A 14,552-nucleotide genomic window follows, 5' to 3' on the forward strand; every position below is an offset into this window, starting at 1 on the left:
CTGGGGGAGGCGGAGAGGGGGCTTCGGTGGCAGGTGGGGTGGGCGGGACGCTGCTGCTGCTGCTGCCGCCGCCGCCGCCGCCGCCGGGGAGAGCCGAGGTCGGGTTCGGGGGAGCGGTGGGCGCCCGCACCGTGGTCGCTACAGGGGTGGTCGGCGCCGGGCCAGTGGTCGTCGAGAGGGTGGTCGGCGCGGGTCTGGTTGTCACCCAAGGGGTAGTCGGAGTACGTTCCACCGCAGGAGGTGTGACTCGCGAGGGAACGAGCGGTGCCTGAGAGGTGGTCCGCGCGGGCCCGGCGGCGGTGGTCGGAGCCGGCCCGGCGGTGGTCGGAGGAGGGGTGGTCTCCGGGGGCTGGGCTGAGGAAGACGCAGCCTGGGGTCGGTGGAGGGTGGCGCGCGGGGATCCGGTCCTCGGGGCCTGGGCTGTGGGAGCCGTGGCCTTAGAGAAAGGGTGGCTGGGCTCGCCCCCCAGCCGGGGGCCCGGCGACGCGTCCACCTGCCCCGCGGCCCCGCCGCCACCGGTGACATTCCCCGCCGAGGTGGCTGAGGCGGCGGCGGCGGCGGCGGCGCACAACAGGGCGAGGCCGCCCAGGCTCGGCAGGCTCCTCATGGCGCGCTCGGCTTCGCCATTCATTCATTCAGTCAGTCAGCCGGTCGGTCAGTCATCTCCTCGCTGCACTCGGACCAGGGAAGCCGCCGCAGCCGCCGCCGCCACCGGGCGCACCATCGCCACCTCCCTCTGACAGGCGGCCGGCCCCGCGGGCGGGCCCCGGAGCGGAGGGAGCGACCGGGCCGAGCGCGGACGGCCCGCCCTCCCTGATTGGCAGCTTGGCCAGGCCTATGGGAGGCCACGCCGCCTCACGTGACCTGCCCGCTTCCCGGCCTCTTTGTGGCCCCACGAGCCAATCAGAGGGCGCTGAGGAGAGGGGGCGGTACTAAAGTGGGAGGTGGGTGGAGCGAGCGCCGCTCCAGCCGGTCAGACTAGCGGCAGCCCCGGCTTTGTCTGCCCTAGAAGCGGGGCGCGGGCCCCGGGCCCCGGGCGCCGGGGAGCAGACAAAGGACGCGCCCGGCGAGGCAGACGCCGGGCCAAGTCGTCTGCTCCACTGGGCGGCGAGCGCGACCCCGGGACGGGGACTCGGCTCTTGGGAGCTTCCCCGCTCTCTTAAACAATGGGGCGCCAGCGCCTCTCCCGGGCTCGGGTGGGGACGGAGCTGGAACCCCCGCGATAGGCCAGGGTGGCTGCAGCGAGGATGTAGAGCGCAGCACCTCCTCTGCTGCCCGAGAGTGCACGGCCTCAGCCCTGCGCTGCGAGGTCTTCGCTGCATTCCCATTTCAGAGATGGGGAAACTGAGGCCCTTGTTGAGGACCTTACTGAGCCAAGACCCACGCCCTCACCAGGCACCTGCTTTGGGCCAGGCGCTGTACCTGGCAGGACGGGGGTTCTAGAGACCGTCTGTGTGAGGGTGACAGGCTCACACGCACACTCACCTTATACCCCCGGGAGAGTGAGATCGGACAGGGTTGAACCTCAACTCCAAGCTTCCTGCTGAGTGGTTTTGTGGGAAAACTGAGTGCCGTTTTCTTACCTCTAAAATGGGGTTGATGGCAGCTAACATCCCCACCGCCCACCCCTCTCTCACAGAGCTGATGTGAGAATTAAGTAATGCCCTGAAAGGGCTTAACGCAGTGCCCGGCCCACAGTAAACCCTCATTAATGCTGCCTACACTCAGCGTACTGTGTTAGGACAAGCCCCACGCCGCAGACCTGCGTGTCCTCAGAGCCGCCTGCCTATTGCAGGGCTAGGGGTGGGTCTGACCACAGAGCTTGACCCTGGGCGACACTAAACCCTGTGCAAGGCTGGAATTCCGATGCGCAGCCTCGCACCGTCCCCCAGGATTCAGAGCTCGCACAGGCGCTGCAGCCGGGCCGGGGCGCTTGTCATCTGACAGGGCTTAATCCCAGCCCCACCGCCAACCCATTCCTGGCCTCCCCTGCGTGATGCTTCCTTTGTACATGGCTTCCCATTAGTCACCGGCCTCCAGCCAGAACTGGGCGATCACATTTGCGTGCGAACCTGTTATATGTTAATTAAAAATGCACTTGTTTACCTGAATGAGGAGTGGGTGGGGAGAGGGCATGTATGTGCTTGTGTGATGAAACATAAACACGTTTGTGAGTCTATGTATATGAGTGTATATTTGTATGATCTTATAAGTATGGGAGCTGGTATCTGTTTTTGCATATTGTATGTTTTTAAGTATCTGCACGTGGACTGGTGTGTGTTTTATGTGTATTTTCTGTGTGTTTTTACATTTGTACCTATGTGTGGTTCACATGGTAAAGAATCTGCCTGCAATGCAGGAGACGGGTTCCATCACTGGGTTGGGAAGATCCCCTGAAGGAGGAAATGGCAACCAACTCCAGTATTTTTGCCTGGAGAATTCCATGGACAGGGGAGCCTGGTGGGCTACTGTCCATGGGATGACAAAGGTTTGGACTGGACTTAGCAATTAAACAACAGCAACATGAATGCATCTTAATAGGTCCCTCTATGTATGTAAGGGGAAGGGGCGAAATGGGAGGGGTGTGTGTGGGTTCTGGTTTCAGACCAATATTTAAGAAGCACAAATCAAGATTCCGTTTTTACTTCTCTTAGGGAAGGGTGGGGACAGGTCAAGCCCCTCCCCCATAGTCTTTTGCTGACTCTAACCCTTCAAACCCCAGCCCAAATACTGTATCCTCTGAGAGAATTTTCTGGATCTCTGAGTGGGAATGCACCTCTCTCTCCCTATTTTCCCACTGCCCTTTGTTCATTGATTATAGCCCTGATCTATCAATCTATCTATTCCCTGCCTCTTCCTGAAAGGATTAAGGACAGCTTTCAGAAATGTATACAACAGGATAAATTGAACTGCCCCGGTGGCTTTATTACTTCTCACAGGCATGCATCAGTGGGATACTAGAACTTGGGATTTCTGTGTCTGGCTCTCCTCTATTAGGCTGCTCTCTCTGTTCTCAGTGCTTAGTAGGGGGAACCCATGTGAGCACTAATCCATGCTGGTTAGTTTGAATTACATCGCAAAGAGACCCTGTGGTGCCCTGGGAAGAGTTTGTATCTTTAAAGTCAGACAGAGCCGGATCATGACTCTACCAGCTGTGTGACCTTGGAGGGAAAACCTTTGACCTCCCTGAGCCTCAATTTCCTCATCTATAAAATGGGACCAGTGAATTCTGCCTCAGTTAAGCTGAGGCCTGAAGGGACTGTTTTTACAGAGCCTGGCATGCAGAAGGTGCTCAGTCTCATTTATGCCAGTGCTAACGCTGAGGCTTGTTGGCTGGCTGAAGGACCACAGCCAGAAACGGCTTCATCGGCTGACATGGCCTGACAGCCACCCTACCACATATCCCAAGTGACAGCTGAAAGATTCTGGTTTGGCCCTGAGCTGCGCTATATCAGAGATTCTCTGGCACTACAAGAGAAAAGCTGATACAGCTTCTTTGCCTGGAGAATCACAGAGAAAAGACTAGAAGGCTTTGCCAAAGTAATCCAGGCTAGCTCCCTGCCTCAGACAGGGGTCACCCCCAACTGCAGTTTCTAAAATGAGTTGATTACCCTGTTGACATGCATAGTAAGTGTTGCATTTTCTGGAAAGGGGATGGAAGTGTCTTGGTGTGGATTCACTCCCCACTGAATACTTAAATGTCTTGTCCTGCCTTTATCTCTAAACTGCAAGATGACTTTTTGTTGGTTTCTTAGGAATAATATTTTACGTTTGTCCAAATACCAACATCAGAGACAGGTGTTATATCTCTTTTAATCATAAAACGTCATTGTAATGGTGGCTCTGAAGACATTATGGAAATATTAATAACGGACCACTGAGCTCCTACTGTGTGCTACGTGTTATCCGAAAAGCTACATATGGCTTCTTTTGTTTAATCCTAAGAAAGACCCCAGGAAGCGGGTACTGATACTATTGTTGTTTGGTTATAGTTCAGTCACTAAGTCATCTCTGACTCCTTGCCATGCCACGGAGTGCAGCACGCCAGGCTGCCCTGTCCTTCATATCTCCTGGAGTTTGCTCAGATTCATGTCCATTGAGTCGGTGATGCTATCTAACCATCTATTAATATCCCCACTTTACAGATAAGAAAACTAGACCATAGAAATGTTAAACAGCTTGCAAGGTTACTTAGCGATAGAGCCAGAAATCAGACTAAGGCTGGCTCACTCTAGCCGGCACCCTTAACAACTCTGCTCTCAATGGAAAATGCTGATGATATGTTAAGAAAAGAGAAGATAAAAATCATGGCTATGACTCTCTGTGTATCACAATGTTGTTTGGTACTTTTCCTGTGGCTCCAGAACTGCAGCTAAGGCCCAGGGCTCTAAAGAGAGCTGTCAACCCATCCTTGGCATCCAAGGCCACTGGACTTAATTGGGGGGAGGGATGCACAGAGCAGCAGAGGGCAGAGAGAGCTGACCCCTCTTTGGATCCTCAGCACCTAGCACTGCTGCTGCTGCTGCTGCTGCTAAGTCACTTCAGTTCATGTCCGACTTTGTGCGACCCCATAGACGGCAGCCCACCAGGCTCCCCCGTCCCTGGGATTCTCCAGGCAAGAACACTGGAGTGGGGTGCCATTTCCTTCTCCAATGCAAGAAAGTGAAAACTGAAAGTGAAGTCGCTCAGTCGTGTTTGACCCTCAGCGACCCCATGAACTGCAGCCTTCCAGGCTCCTCCGTCCATGGGATTTTCCAGGCAAGACTACTGGAGTGGGGTGCCATCGCCTTCTCCAGCACCTAGCACAGTGGCAAATAAAAAGAAATAGCTCAAGAATTTTCTGTTGAGCCAAATGAGGCCTTGTGATGTGGCAGACACCATTCCAGGAGTTTTGCATTTATAACCCATTTATTCCCCAAAAGTAGGGTTATCACCTGTGCTTGAAAGAAGGCAAAAGAGAGTCTCAGAGAGGGTAAAGGACTTGCCCAATACCTGTGTGTGCGTGTGTGTGTGTGTGCAAGTGCACTAAGTTGCTTCAATGTCTGACTCTTTGTGACCCCATGGGCTGTAGCCTGCCAGGCTCCTCTGTCCATGGGACTCTCCAGGCAAGAATACTGGAGTGGGTTGCCATGCCCTCCTCCAGGGGATCTTCCCAACCCAGGGATCAAGCCCGCATCCTTATGTCTCCTGCACTGGCAGGCAGGTTCCTGACCATTAGTGCCACCTGGGAAGCCCCTGCCCAACCCCGCCCAGCTCCAAAACCCAGACTGTTCTCAGACTCCACAGCCATCCTTGTGGGCACTGGCCCTTGCACATAGTAGGCGGTCAGTGAACACACTGAAAGAAAGAATAGGTATACACTAAATCTAACCTTCCTGCTAGAGCAGCATTTTAAAAAAGAGAAGCTTTGGGAGTAAGAAAAGAAGGCATAATAATACAATCAGCAAAAATAACTTCATTTCTCGGATTCCGATAAAACATAGAAACTTTCCCCTTTCTGGTTTCATTGAAGCAGCAATGCTGACATGGACTATTTCTAATCCTGCCGGAGCCTAGGCTACTATCAGATGTGGCCAGATGCAAAGTTTGGCATCATCTGCAGACAACTTTAGTGATTGGGGCCACTATGAACAAAGTCTGCTCAGCAAAGGACACTAGCAACTCACGGAAAGGAAAATACAAATGGCTAAGATACATGAAATATTGTGTATTCAACTTAAGTAATCAAAGGTTTGTGAACTGAAACAGTAATTTACTTATTTTTTTGCCTATTGATTTGGCACGAATTTTATAAAAATGGTAATACTTGTTGCTGGCTAGGGAACGCCTCACGGAATCGATGAGAATGTGAGGTGTTTGTCCTCTAACTTCAGCCCTAGAGAAAATAAACAATGACGTAAATAAAGCTTTATATACAAAAATGTTCATCAGAGTGTTATGGATAATACTGAGAATTAGAAAAGTCTAAACAGATAACAGGGAATTCCCTGGTGGTCCAGTAGTTAGGACTCCAAGTTCTCACTGCTAAAGGCCCTGGTTTAATCCCTGGTCAGGGAACCAAGATCCCACAAACCACGTGGCTCGGCCAGAAAAATAAACAAACAGATAACAATAGGGAGGGATTAAACACTTTGTGCTCTATACCATCCCTATGTTGCAACCCTATACATCTTTAAAAAACAATATTCATGAAGGAAATTCTTGCAATATAAAGTTATGGAAAAATAGGTTACATACCTCTTAGAATAGCCAAAAATCCAAAATGCTGACAATATTAAATGTGGGATAGGATTTGGAGCAAGAGAACTCTTACTCACTGCTGGTGGGAAGGAAGATGTAACAGCCATTTGGAAGGCAGTTTGGTGGTTTCTTACAAAACTAAACATACTCTTACACACCAGCAAGTGTGTCCTTTGGTATTTACTCAAAGGAGGTGAACACTTGTGTTTATCCCAAAACCTGCACAAGGATGTTTACAGCGGCTTTATTCATAACTGCCAAAACTTGGAAGCAGCCACGATGCCCTTCTGTAGGTGAATGAATAAACCAGGTCCGTATCTGGACAACAGAACATTATTCAGCACTAAAAAGAAATGAGCTGTCAAGTCATGGAAAGACATGGAGGAAACAAATACATATTACAGAGTGAAAGCAGCCAATCTGAAAAGTTCATACACTGTACGACATTCTGGAAAAGGCTAAATGATGGGGACAGTTAAAAGACTATGGTAGCCAGGGTGTGGCAGGGGGATGAGGGATGAGTAGGCGGAGAAGGCAATGGCACCCCACTCCAGTACTCTTGCCTGGAAAATCCCATGGGCAGAGGAGCCTGGTGGGCTGCCGTCTATGGGGTCACACAGAGTCGGACACGACTGAAGTGACTTAGCAGCAGCAGGTGGAGCACAGAGCATTTTTAGGGCAAACAAAAATACCCTGAACAATACTACAATGATGGCTACATGGCATTATCCATTTATCCAAACCCACAGAATGCACACCACCAAGAGTGACCCGTAACAGGCTGAATGAATATGATGCGTCAAAGTAGATTCATTAAGTGTAACAAGGGTACCACCCTGGTGGGGGAAGTTAAGAGTGGGCTTTGCGTGTTCGCTCAGTCGTGTCTGACTCTCTGTGATTCCATGGACTATACCCCGCCAGGTTCCTCTGTCCAAGAAATTATTCAGGCAAGAATACTGGAGTGGGTTGCCACACCCTCCTCCAGGGGATCTTCCCAACCCGGGGACCGAACCCGCATCTCCCATGTCCCCTGCATTGGCTGGCAGGTTCTTTATTACTGCATGTGAGGGGCAGGGGATAGATGGGAAATCTCTATACCATTTGCTCAGTTGTGCTGTGAACCCAAAATCTCCAATAAAAAATAGCTTTATTAAAAAATAGTTTACATGGCTATTTAGACTATGATCTCAATTATGTAAGTATATGAATATATTCATATATTATTGAAGTGAAGAAGTGAAGTCGCTCAGCCGTGTCCGACTCTTTGCGACCCCATGAACTGTAGCTTACCAGGCTCCTCTGTCCATGGGATTTTCCAGGCAAGAGTACTGGAGGGGATTGCCACTTCCTTCTCCAGGGGATCTTCCCGACCCAGGGATCGAACCCGGGTCTCCCACATTGTAGACAGACGCTTTACCGTCTGAGCCACCAGGGAAGTCCTACATTCACATATTATTTTACATAGTACAAATAATATATGCATATATTACTAATTCTATATGCTATCTATATGAATATAACATTTTATATAGACACAAAATAAAAGTCTAAAAGGGAATATAACAAAATATTAACACTTTTAGTCTCTGAATGATTGCATTATGGGTATTTAGATTGTTCTTCATACTTTTACACATTTTTCCTTTCTTTTTTTTTTTACAATAAACACACATTACTTAAATAATCAGGAATAACCCACATTAGAACTCATTTGGATCTGGGGATATGTCTGCCAGCCATATCCTAGATCTGCTTCCATATTCTCTCTTCTTAAGTTGATGAGGAGGAGAAAATTTTAAGTTGTAAATTCAGATTAATGGCAAAGCACCTTCCCCAATGAAACTAAATGCTGAAATCCTGCCTGAAAGTCCTTCTGATGCTAAAATAAGCTCAGAAAAGCATTTGCTGTCCTTCTCCGCGATCCACTGAAGGACGTCATTCACAGTGGGCACCGAGTCAAACCCTCGCTCGTCATCACCGCTGGCTGCAGAGCAAAGAATCTGAACCATTTGGGAGAGGAATGGGGTCAGGGCTTCACAAATAACTCTTTCCCTTAGCTTGCTATAATTATAATACAGGGGATTACTGACAGGTGCAGAACACACACGGCTTTCCCAGTCATTGTCTCGTTTGAGCTTTGGGACCACTCTGGAGAGAAGGAGGCGGGGATACTAGCAGTGACAGGAGTAGTGTATTGCACTAGGAATAGTTAGAGTAGCAGTATACTAATCGCAGTAGTGACTAACATTTACTGACCACTTATTATACGTCGGACATCATGCTGAAACCCTTCATGAACATTTTCCCTTTTAACCTTATACTGTGAGATAGAAGTGATTGTCCCCACTTTCTAGGTCAATATAGTTAAAGTGAAAGTGTTAGTTGCTCAGTCGTGTCTGACTCTTTGCAACCCATGGATTGTGGCCCGTCAGGCTCCTCTGTCCATGAGATTCTCCAGGCAAGAGTACTAGAATACTGGAGTGGATTGCCATTCCCTTCTCCGAGGGATCTTCAAGACCCACGGATCAAGTCTGGGTCTCTCTCATCGTAGGCAGACTCTTTACCATCTGAGCCACCAGGGAAGCCCACAGGTCAGTATACTGCTGCTTAAAAAAGTCAAATGACTTACCCAGGATCACCAAACTAGTAAATGGAAGAAAGTGAAAGTGAAGTTGCTCAGTCGTGTCCAATTCTTCGCGACCCCGTGGACTGTAGCCCAATAGGCTCCTCCGTCCATGGGATTTTCCAGGCAAGAGTACTGAAGTGGGTTGCCGTTTCCTTCTCCAGGAGATCTTCCCAACCCAGGCATTGAACCCAGGTCTCCCGCATTGTAGGCAGATGCTTTACACCTGAGCCACCAGGGAAGTCCAGATAGTAAATAGAAGAACTAGAGTTCATAACCAGTTTTTCAGTCCTCAAGTCCAGAGTGATTTCCACAACAGTTTACTGAGCCTCCTCAACTTTACTTTTGATTTCTGTTGTTAGAAGAGAAGCAAGCGCAGCAGTAAAGAGTACCAGGCTCAGCCCTGGTCTTTCTAGCTGTATAACTTTGGACAACTCACTTTAGCTCCATGTTTCAACATCATCTCCTGTAGAATGAGGATCATAATATCTATCTCCCAAGTCAAGGTTGAACAAAGCAGTGTGTACAAGTGTTGAGCCGAGGCCCGCCCCACAGTAAACACTCAGAAGACGCTGGAACATATCTGACTTTCCTGAACCTTGTCTTTTCACGCAGTGGGTCAAGACCAAGTGAATACAATGGCCTTGGGGGTTAATGCCCAGAGCTTCTAGGCTCTCAGTGGATTCATACTCCCCAACCTGTTCCATGACCTTGGCCTTCTTGAAGGGCTTCCTTCATTGGAGTGGGTACCTGTCATTGGATTGGTGTTTAGGGCTGGGAGAGTAGCAGGAGTGGGCACTTGATTCCTCAGGTACTTTTAAGAAACCCAGGCCTTTGGGACTAAGACTCTTGGTTGAACTATTTTGAGGTGGCCATGTAGATCTCATGCTGATTTCTAAGGGCTGGAAAATAAGGAAACCCAGTTCTTGGGGGAGAATATGTTTCCCTGAAAAAGCCACAGAATGAGTAAATATCAGAGCTGGAAGAGAACTTAAGAATCCACCCTGCCAAACCTGAACTCATAACAATGATCTACCGATAACCCAGAGAAGGAAAGGGCCTTAACCGGATCCCATGCTCCACGTCAGTAACAGAGCCGGGGTCAGATCCAAACCCCCTGACTCTCAGGCCACAATCAGACCTGCATCATTCCTTACAGAGGAGGAAGCTGGGAGCCGGCGAGGGGCCAACAGTCTGCTGGTGGGAGCCCAGGGCCTTCCCGCCCACAGCACCGCCCTTCTGGTGTCTGGTCCAGGGCCTCTTATGTCACCAGGCTCCCTCACCAGGAACTTTCCTCCTGGAATCAAAGAAATGCTGCTAGCTCTCTACTGACAGCCAAAGTATTCTTTTAGATGATAACAATAACCAAGGGCTGCTCTCAGGCGGTAGTTGAGACCTCAAAATGGCAAAATCTTCCAAATTAGGCCACATTAAACTAAAGGAACTAGAAACAACATCTTTCCCATTCCATCAGGCCTAAATTAGAACAGCTCTGAAGAGGATCCTAGGAGATTAGGCCAGCTCTCAGGCCTGTGGGTCTGATTTTCTTCCTCAGTCTCTGCACTTTTCTTGTGATCATTGAGTGTATTGGGTGTATGCGTCAATGCAGCCTGGAATTTGGAACTGATTGCAATCCTTAGCCACATACAGACACCTCTTTACAGACAGGAACTTTGGAATCTTGGCTCCCTGGTCTCATGTTGGGGAATTAGATTATGAATCAGACAAGCTGGGTTCCCCACCCAGAGTCTATCTCCCTTCAGGGTGAAAGGGTCTAGCAGGAAAAGTACATGATCTAGGGCCTGGCTATACTACTTCCAGCCTATGTCATCAGGGCAAGAATCCAGCCCTCTAAGCTTCAGTTTGGACATCTGTAAAGTGAGTATATAATGCCTGGTTTATACATTCTGCTTCTAGGAGGATTAAATCATTCATTCATTCAGCAGAAACATATTAAATACTGATTAAGAGATATCCTAGTGAATAAGATTTTAAAAAAGGGTGAGTACTTCGCCCTTGTGGTGCTTACAATATATCGAGTGAGATAGCCAATTAACACCTGTTAATGAGCATGTAAGTAAGCAAGATATTTACAGCCTATGATAAATAGTACAAAGCAGAAGAAAGGGTTCTGTGACAAAGAGAAACTGGGAAACATTTCCTTGGGGTGGTCAAGGAAAGCCTCTCTGAGGATGTAGCATTCAGTCTGAAATCAAAAGAAGAAGCTAGTTCTGCAAAAACTGCAAGAAGCAGCAAGTGCAGTCATGAGGTAGGAAAGGGTCTGAAAGGAGGCAGAATAGGCAGAGTGTATTAAGTGAGGGAGAGCACATTAAGTGGTCCAAAATGAGGTGGGCGATGGAAATGCAGAGCTCTGTTGCCACATAGGGCTTCCCCCATGGCTCAGCAGTAAAGAATACACCTGTAATGCAGGAGCCAAAGGAGATGCGGGTTCCATCCCTGGGTTGGGAAGATCCCCTGGAGGAGGGCATGGCAACCCACCCAGTATTCTTGCCTGGAGAATCTCATGGACAGAGGAGCCTGGTAGGCTACAGTCCATAGGGTCGCAAAGAGTCAGACACGACTGAAAAAGAGACTTAGCATGCACAGACGTAGCCGAGTAAGTAGATGGGATTTTCTTCTAAGAGAAATGTGAAGTCCCGGGAGCCTTTTAAGGAGGGGATGGAGGTGAAATCAGAAGCAACAAGGGCAAGAGCACAGTGAGAAGACTGAGTGGCTCGCAGGTGAGAAGGCGGCAGCCTGCACTGGCCTAAAGGCGATTCACAATTGATCTTAGATATGGGATGTCAAGACTTACTGTTAGATTGGGTGTGGGGTGGGGGAAAGAAAGAAAACAAGAATGATTCCAGGAGGTGGGAGGGAGGTTCAAGAGGGAAGGGGTATATGTATACCTGTGGCTGATTCGTGTTGCTGTATGGCAGAAACCAACACAGCATTGTAAAGCAATTACCCTCCAATTAAAAATAAAATTTTTAAAAAAGAATAAAGCCAGAAGTGAGCGAGTGAGGTTAAAAAAAAAGATGATTCCTAGATGGGAGATCAATGCAATCAGTCATTGAACAAGCATCCGTGAAGCACATAGATGTGCCTTGTTGTTGCTGATAAAGACAGGGGTGAAGAGCATGCTTAGGCAGGCAGGCAGACCAGAAAACAGGCAAATGTAGGCATTCAATTGGGTTTGGAAGATGTTAGGGAACATCTAACTCTGCTAAGGGAAAAGGATCGAAGAGGTCGTCCTGGAGGAGGGGAATTTGAGCTGAGTCTTGGAGAAGGACCAGGACTGAGGCGGAGGACTCTGGGGTCACGGAAGAGAGTTCTGAAGTTAACAGGGCAGCAGCAATAACAGTAACAATAAGTGATATTTGTGAAGCCTTAACAGCAAGATGTTGTCGTTTGTTCACTCAGTCGTATCCAACTCTCTGCAGCCCCATGGATTGTAGCCTGCCAGGTTCTTCTGTCCAAGGAATTTTTCAGGCAAGAATACTGCAGTGGGTTGCCATGCCCTCCTCCAGAGGATCTTCCCAACCCAGGAATTGAACCCAGGCTTCCTGCATTGGTAGATTTTTTACCGCTGAGCCACCAGGTCTTCCCTTAACAGTGTGCTAGGAACTGTTGTCAGTGCAAGTTAAGGGAATTCCCTGGTGGTCCAGTGGTTAGGACTCCAAGCTTTTCACTGCCGAGGCCCCAGATTCAATCCCTGGTGAGGGAACTAAGGTCCCACAGGCCGAGGGGCATGGCCAAAATGATAAAGTAATAATGAAAAGTACCAGTTAATTTCTTTAATCCTCACATGAGAACCCTGTGAGGCAGGCCTGTGGTAATCATCTCCACATCATGAATGAGGAGAGCGAGGCACAGTGAACGCCTTCTCCATTGCTCGCCCAAGGCCACAGCACCTCACACCGAGCTCCAGGTCATGCAGGTTGGCTCCAGAGACCACGTCCCAACCGTGACACGGACTGCCTCTCCCTGGGAGGGTCGGGCACGTTAGAGAGTTGACAAGCGCAGAGAGGACAGGACATAAGAAGGCAGAAGTCAGTGGAAGGGGAGGTAGATGGCATGAAAGTATTCTGCAGACTGGTACATACCATCCTGCAGTGGGAGACCACCACCATGATGAAACGCTTTGAGAGACCAGGGTTTCTCAGCAGTGTCTCTGGATTATTGGTCTCGGGGGACAGTGGCTCCTTGTGGGCAGGGGCGGGGGGGTGCCCCAACAGAGGGGAACTCCACGGGACAGATACTACATCTGACCCTCAGTCGGGAAGCAGCAGGTTCGGACTCCAGTCCCAGGTCTGCCCCTGACTTGCTCCGTGGTTTCGAGTCACTTCTCAGCCCGTCTTCAGGGTCCCGGTCTGGAAGATGGAAGGAGGGAGCAGTGGGGGGTTCCGAGGGCTTGCCCAGCCTTCACGTTTTGAATGATTGCTGTCACTATTGGTGCCCTGCTTCTTGACACAAAAGGAATGTCTGCTTGGAGCCCTTGACTGAAGTAAAAATGCCACCTCGGATGGCAGTGGCACCTCCAGAAGGCAGGGCCCATGCTAGACGAGAAGCCATGGCTGCTGTCTCCCGGGTCCACAGACCTCTGAGTTAGACCCTTCTCCTCACCGCGCCCCCCTCCAGCCAGGACAATGGTTTCTACCCTCCCCCTCCTCCAATCCAGCCATTCCTACCCCTTTTCACCTGCCGGGGGCTGAGAAGCAGTGGCAGCCTCTTAGACAGCACACTTCTGGGGATGCAGCCAGAAGGTGCTCTTGTATCCTGGTCGGTCTTGCTCTGAGTTTTCTGAGAAGCAAATTCTTGGGACCTTTTCGCGTGTGCTGCTCCAGGCTCCATCTGTGCTACTGGTTTGGGTCCACTGCCCTGGAAGAAGGGCTTCCCAGGTGGCACTGGTGGTAAAGAACCCTCCTGCCAAGGCAGGAGACATAAGAGATGCAGGTTCAATTCCTGGGTTGGGAAGATCCCATGGAGGAGGGCATGGCCATCCACTCTAGTATTCTTGCCCAGAGAATCCCACGGACAAAGGAGCCTGATAAGCTACCGTCCATAGGCTCTCAAAGAGTTGGACACGACTGAACAACTAACACTCACACTCACTCACCCTAGAAAGGGCTTCCCTGGGGGCTCAGTGGTGAAGAATCTGCCTGCCAATGCAAGAGACTCAGGTTTGATCCCTGGGTTGGGAAGATCTCCTTGAGAAGGGAATGACAACCTACTCCAGTATTCTTACCTGGAGAATCCCACGGACAGAGGAGCCTGGCAGGCTACAGTCCAGAGGGTCGCAAAGAGTCGGATGTGACTGAAGTGACTTGGCATGGACACACCCTGGAATAAAAAGTGTTCATCTGGATGCAGACAGAATCTTTCTCCCCACGTCTTCTGAGAACAGATTCACGGGCCTGCAAGAGAAGCTTTTCCATCAAAGCAGTACAACCCCAAGTCATCCTGCTGACACAGAATTTTGTAAACTGTAAAGTACTTCTATACGTTGTTAATTCACATACTATTTTTTGCACCTCATAAAATTTCTGAACAAGCTTGGACAGAGGTAAGATTGCAAGATAAAATACAAGATGCTAGTCAATTTTGAATTTCTGATAAACAATGAATAATAAATAGTTTCTTTTTTATAGTAAGTATATCCCACATATTGCATAGGACATATCTATGC

At 49.5% G+C, this 14,552-nt stretch overlaps 1 protein-coding gene and 1 long non-coding RNA gene across 2 annotated transcripts in view; both read right to left on the reverse strand.

The window, feature by feature from the left end:
• MEGF9 (multiple EGF like domains 9) overlaps positions 1–761 on the reverse strand; it is an 80,447-nt gene extending 79,686 nt beyond the window's left edge. Inside the window, exon 1 of the mRNA XM_086413970.1 lies at positions 1–761. Coding sequence (XP_086270096.1) covers positions 1–631 — 631 coding nt within the window. The 5' untranslated portion in view covers positions 632–761.
• An 11,884-nt stretch (positions 762–12,645) lies between these two features.
• On the reverse strand, positions 12,646–14,280 carry LOC147367895 (uncharacterized). The gene is made up of 3 exons (XR_015168781.1): positions 14,112–14,280; positions 12,970–13,789; positions 12,646–12,850 (listed from the first exon to the last, which is right to left on the reverse strand). It is a non-coding gene; the product is annotated as an uncharacterized LOC147367895 (long non-coding RNA).
• Between the last annotated feature and the right edge of the window lie 272 nt (positions 14,281–14,552).

Source organism: Bos grunniens, chromosome 8, assembly GCF_055505025.1.
Source record: "Bos grunniens cultivar Pamir isolate PY7600 chromosome 8, Bosgru_T2T1.0, whole genome shotgun sequence".
Taxonomy (NCBI): Eukaryota; Metazoa; Chordata; class Mammalia; order Artiodactyla; family Bovidae; genus Bos; species Bos grunniens.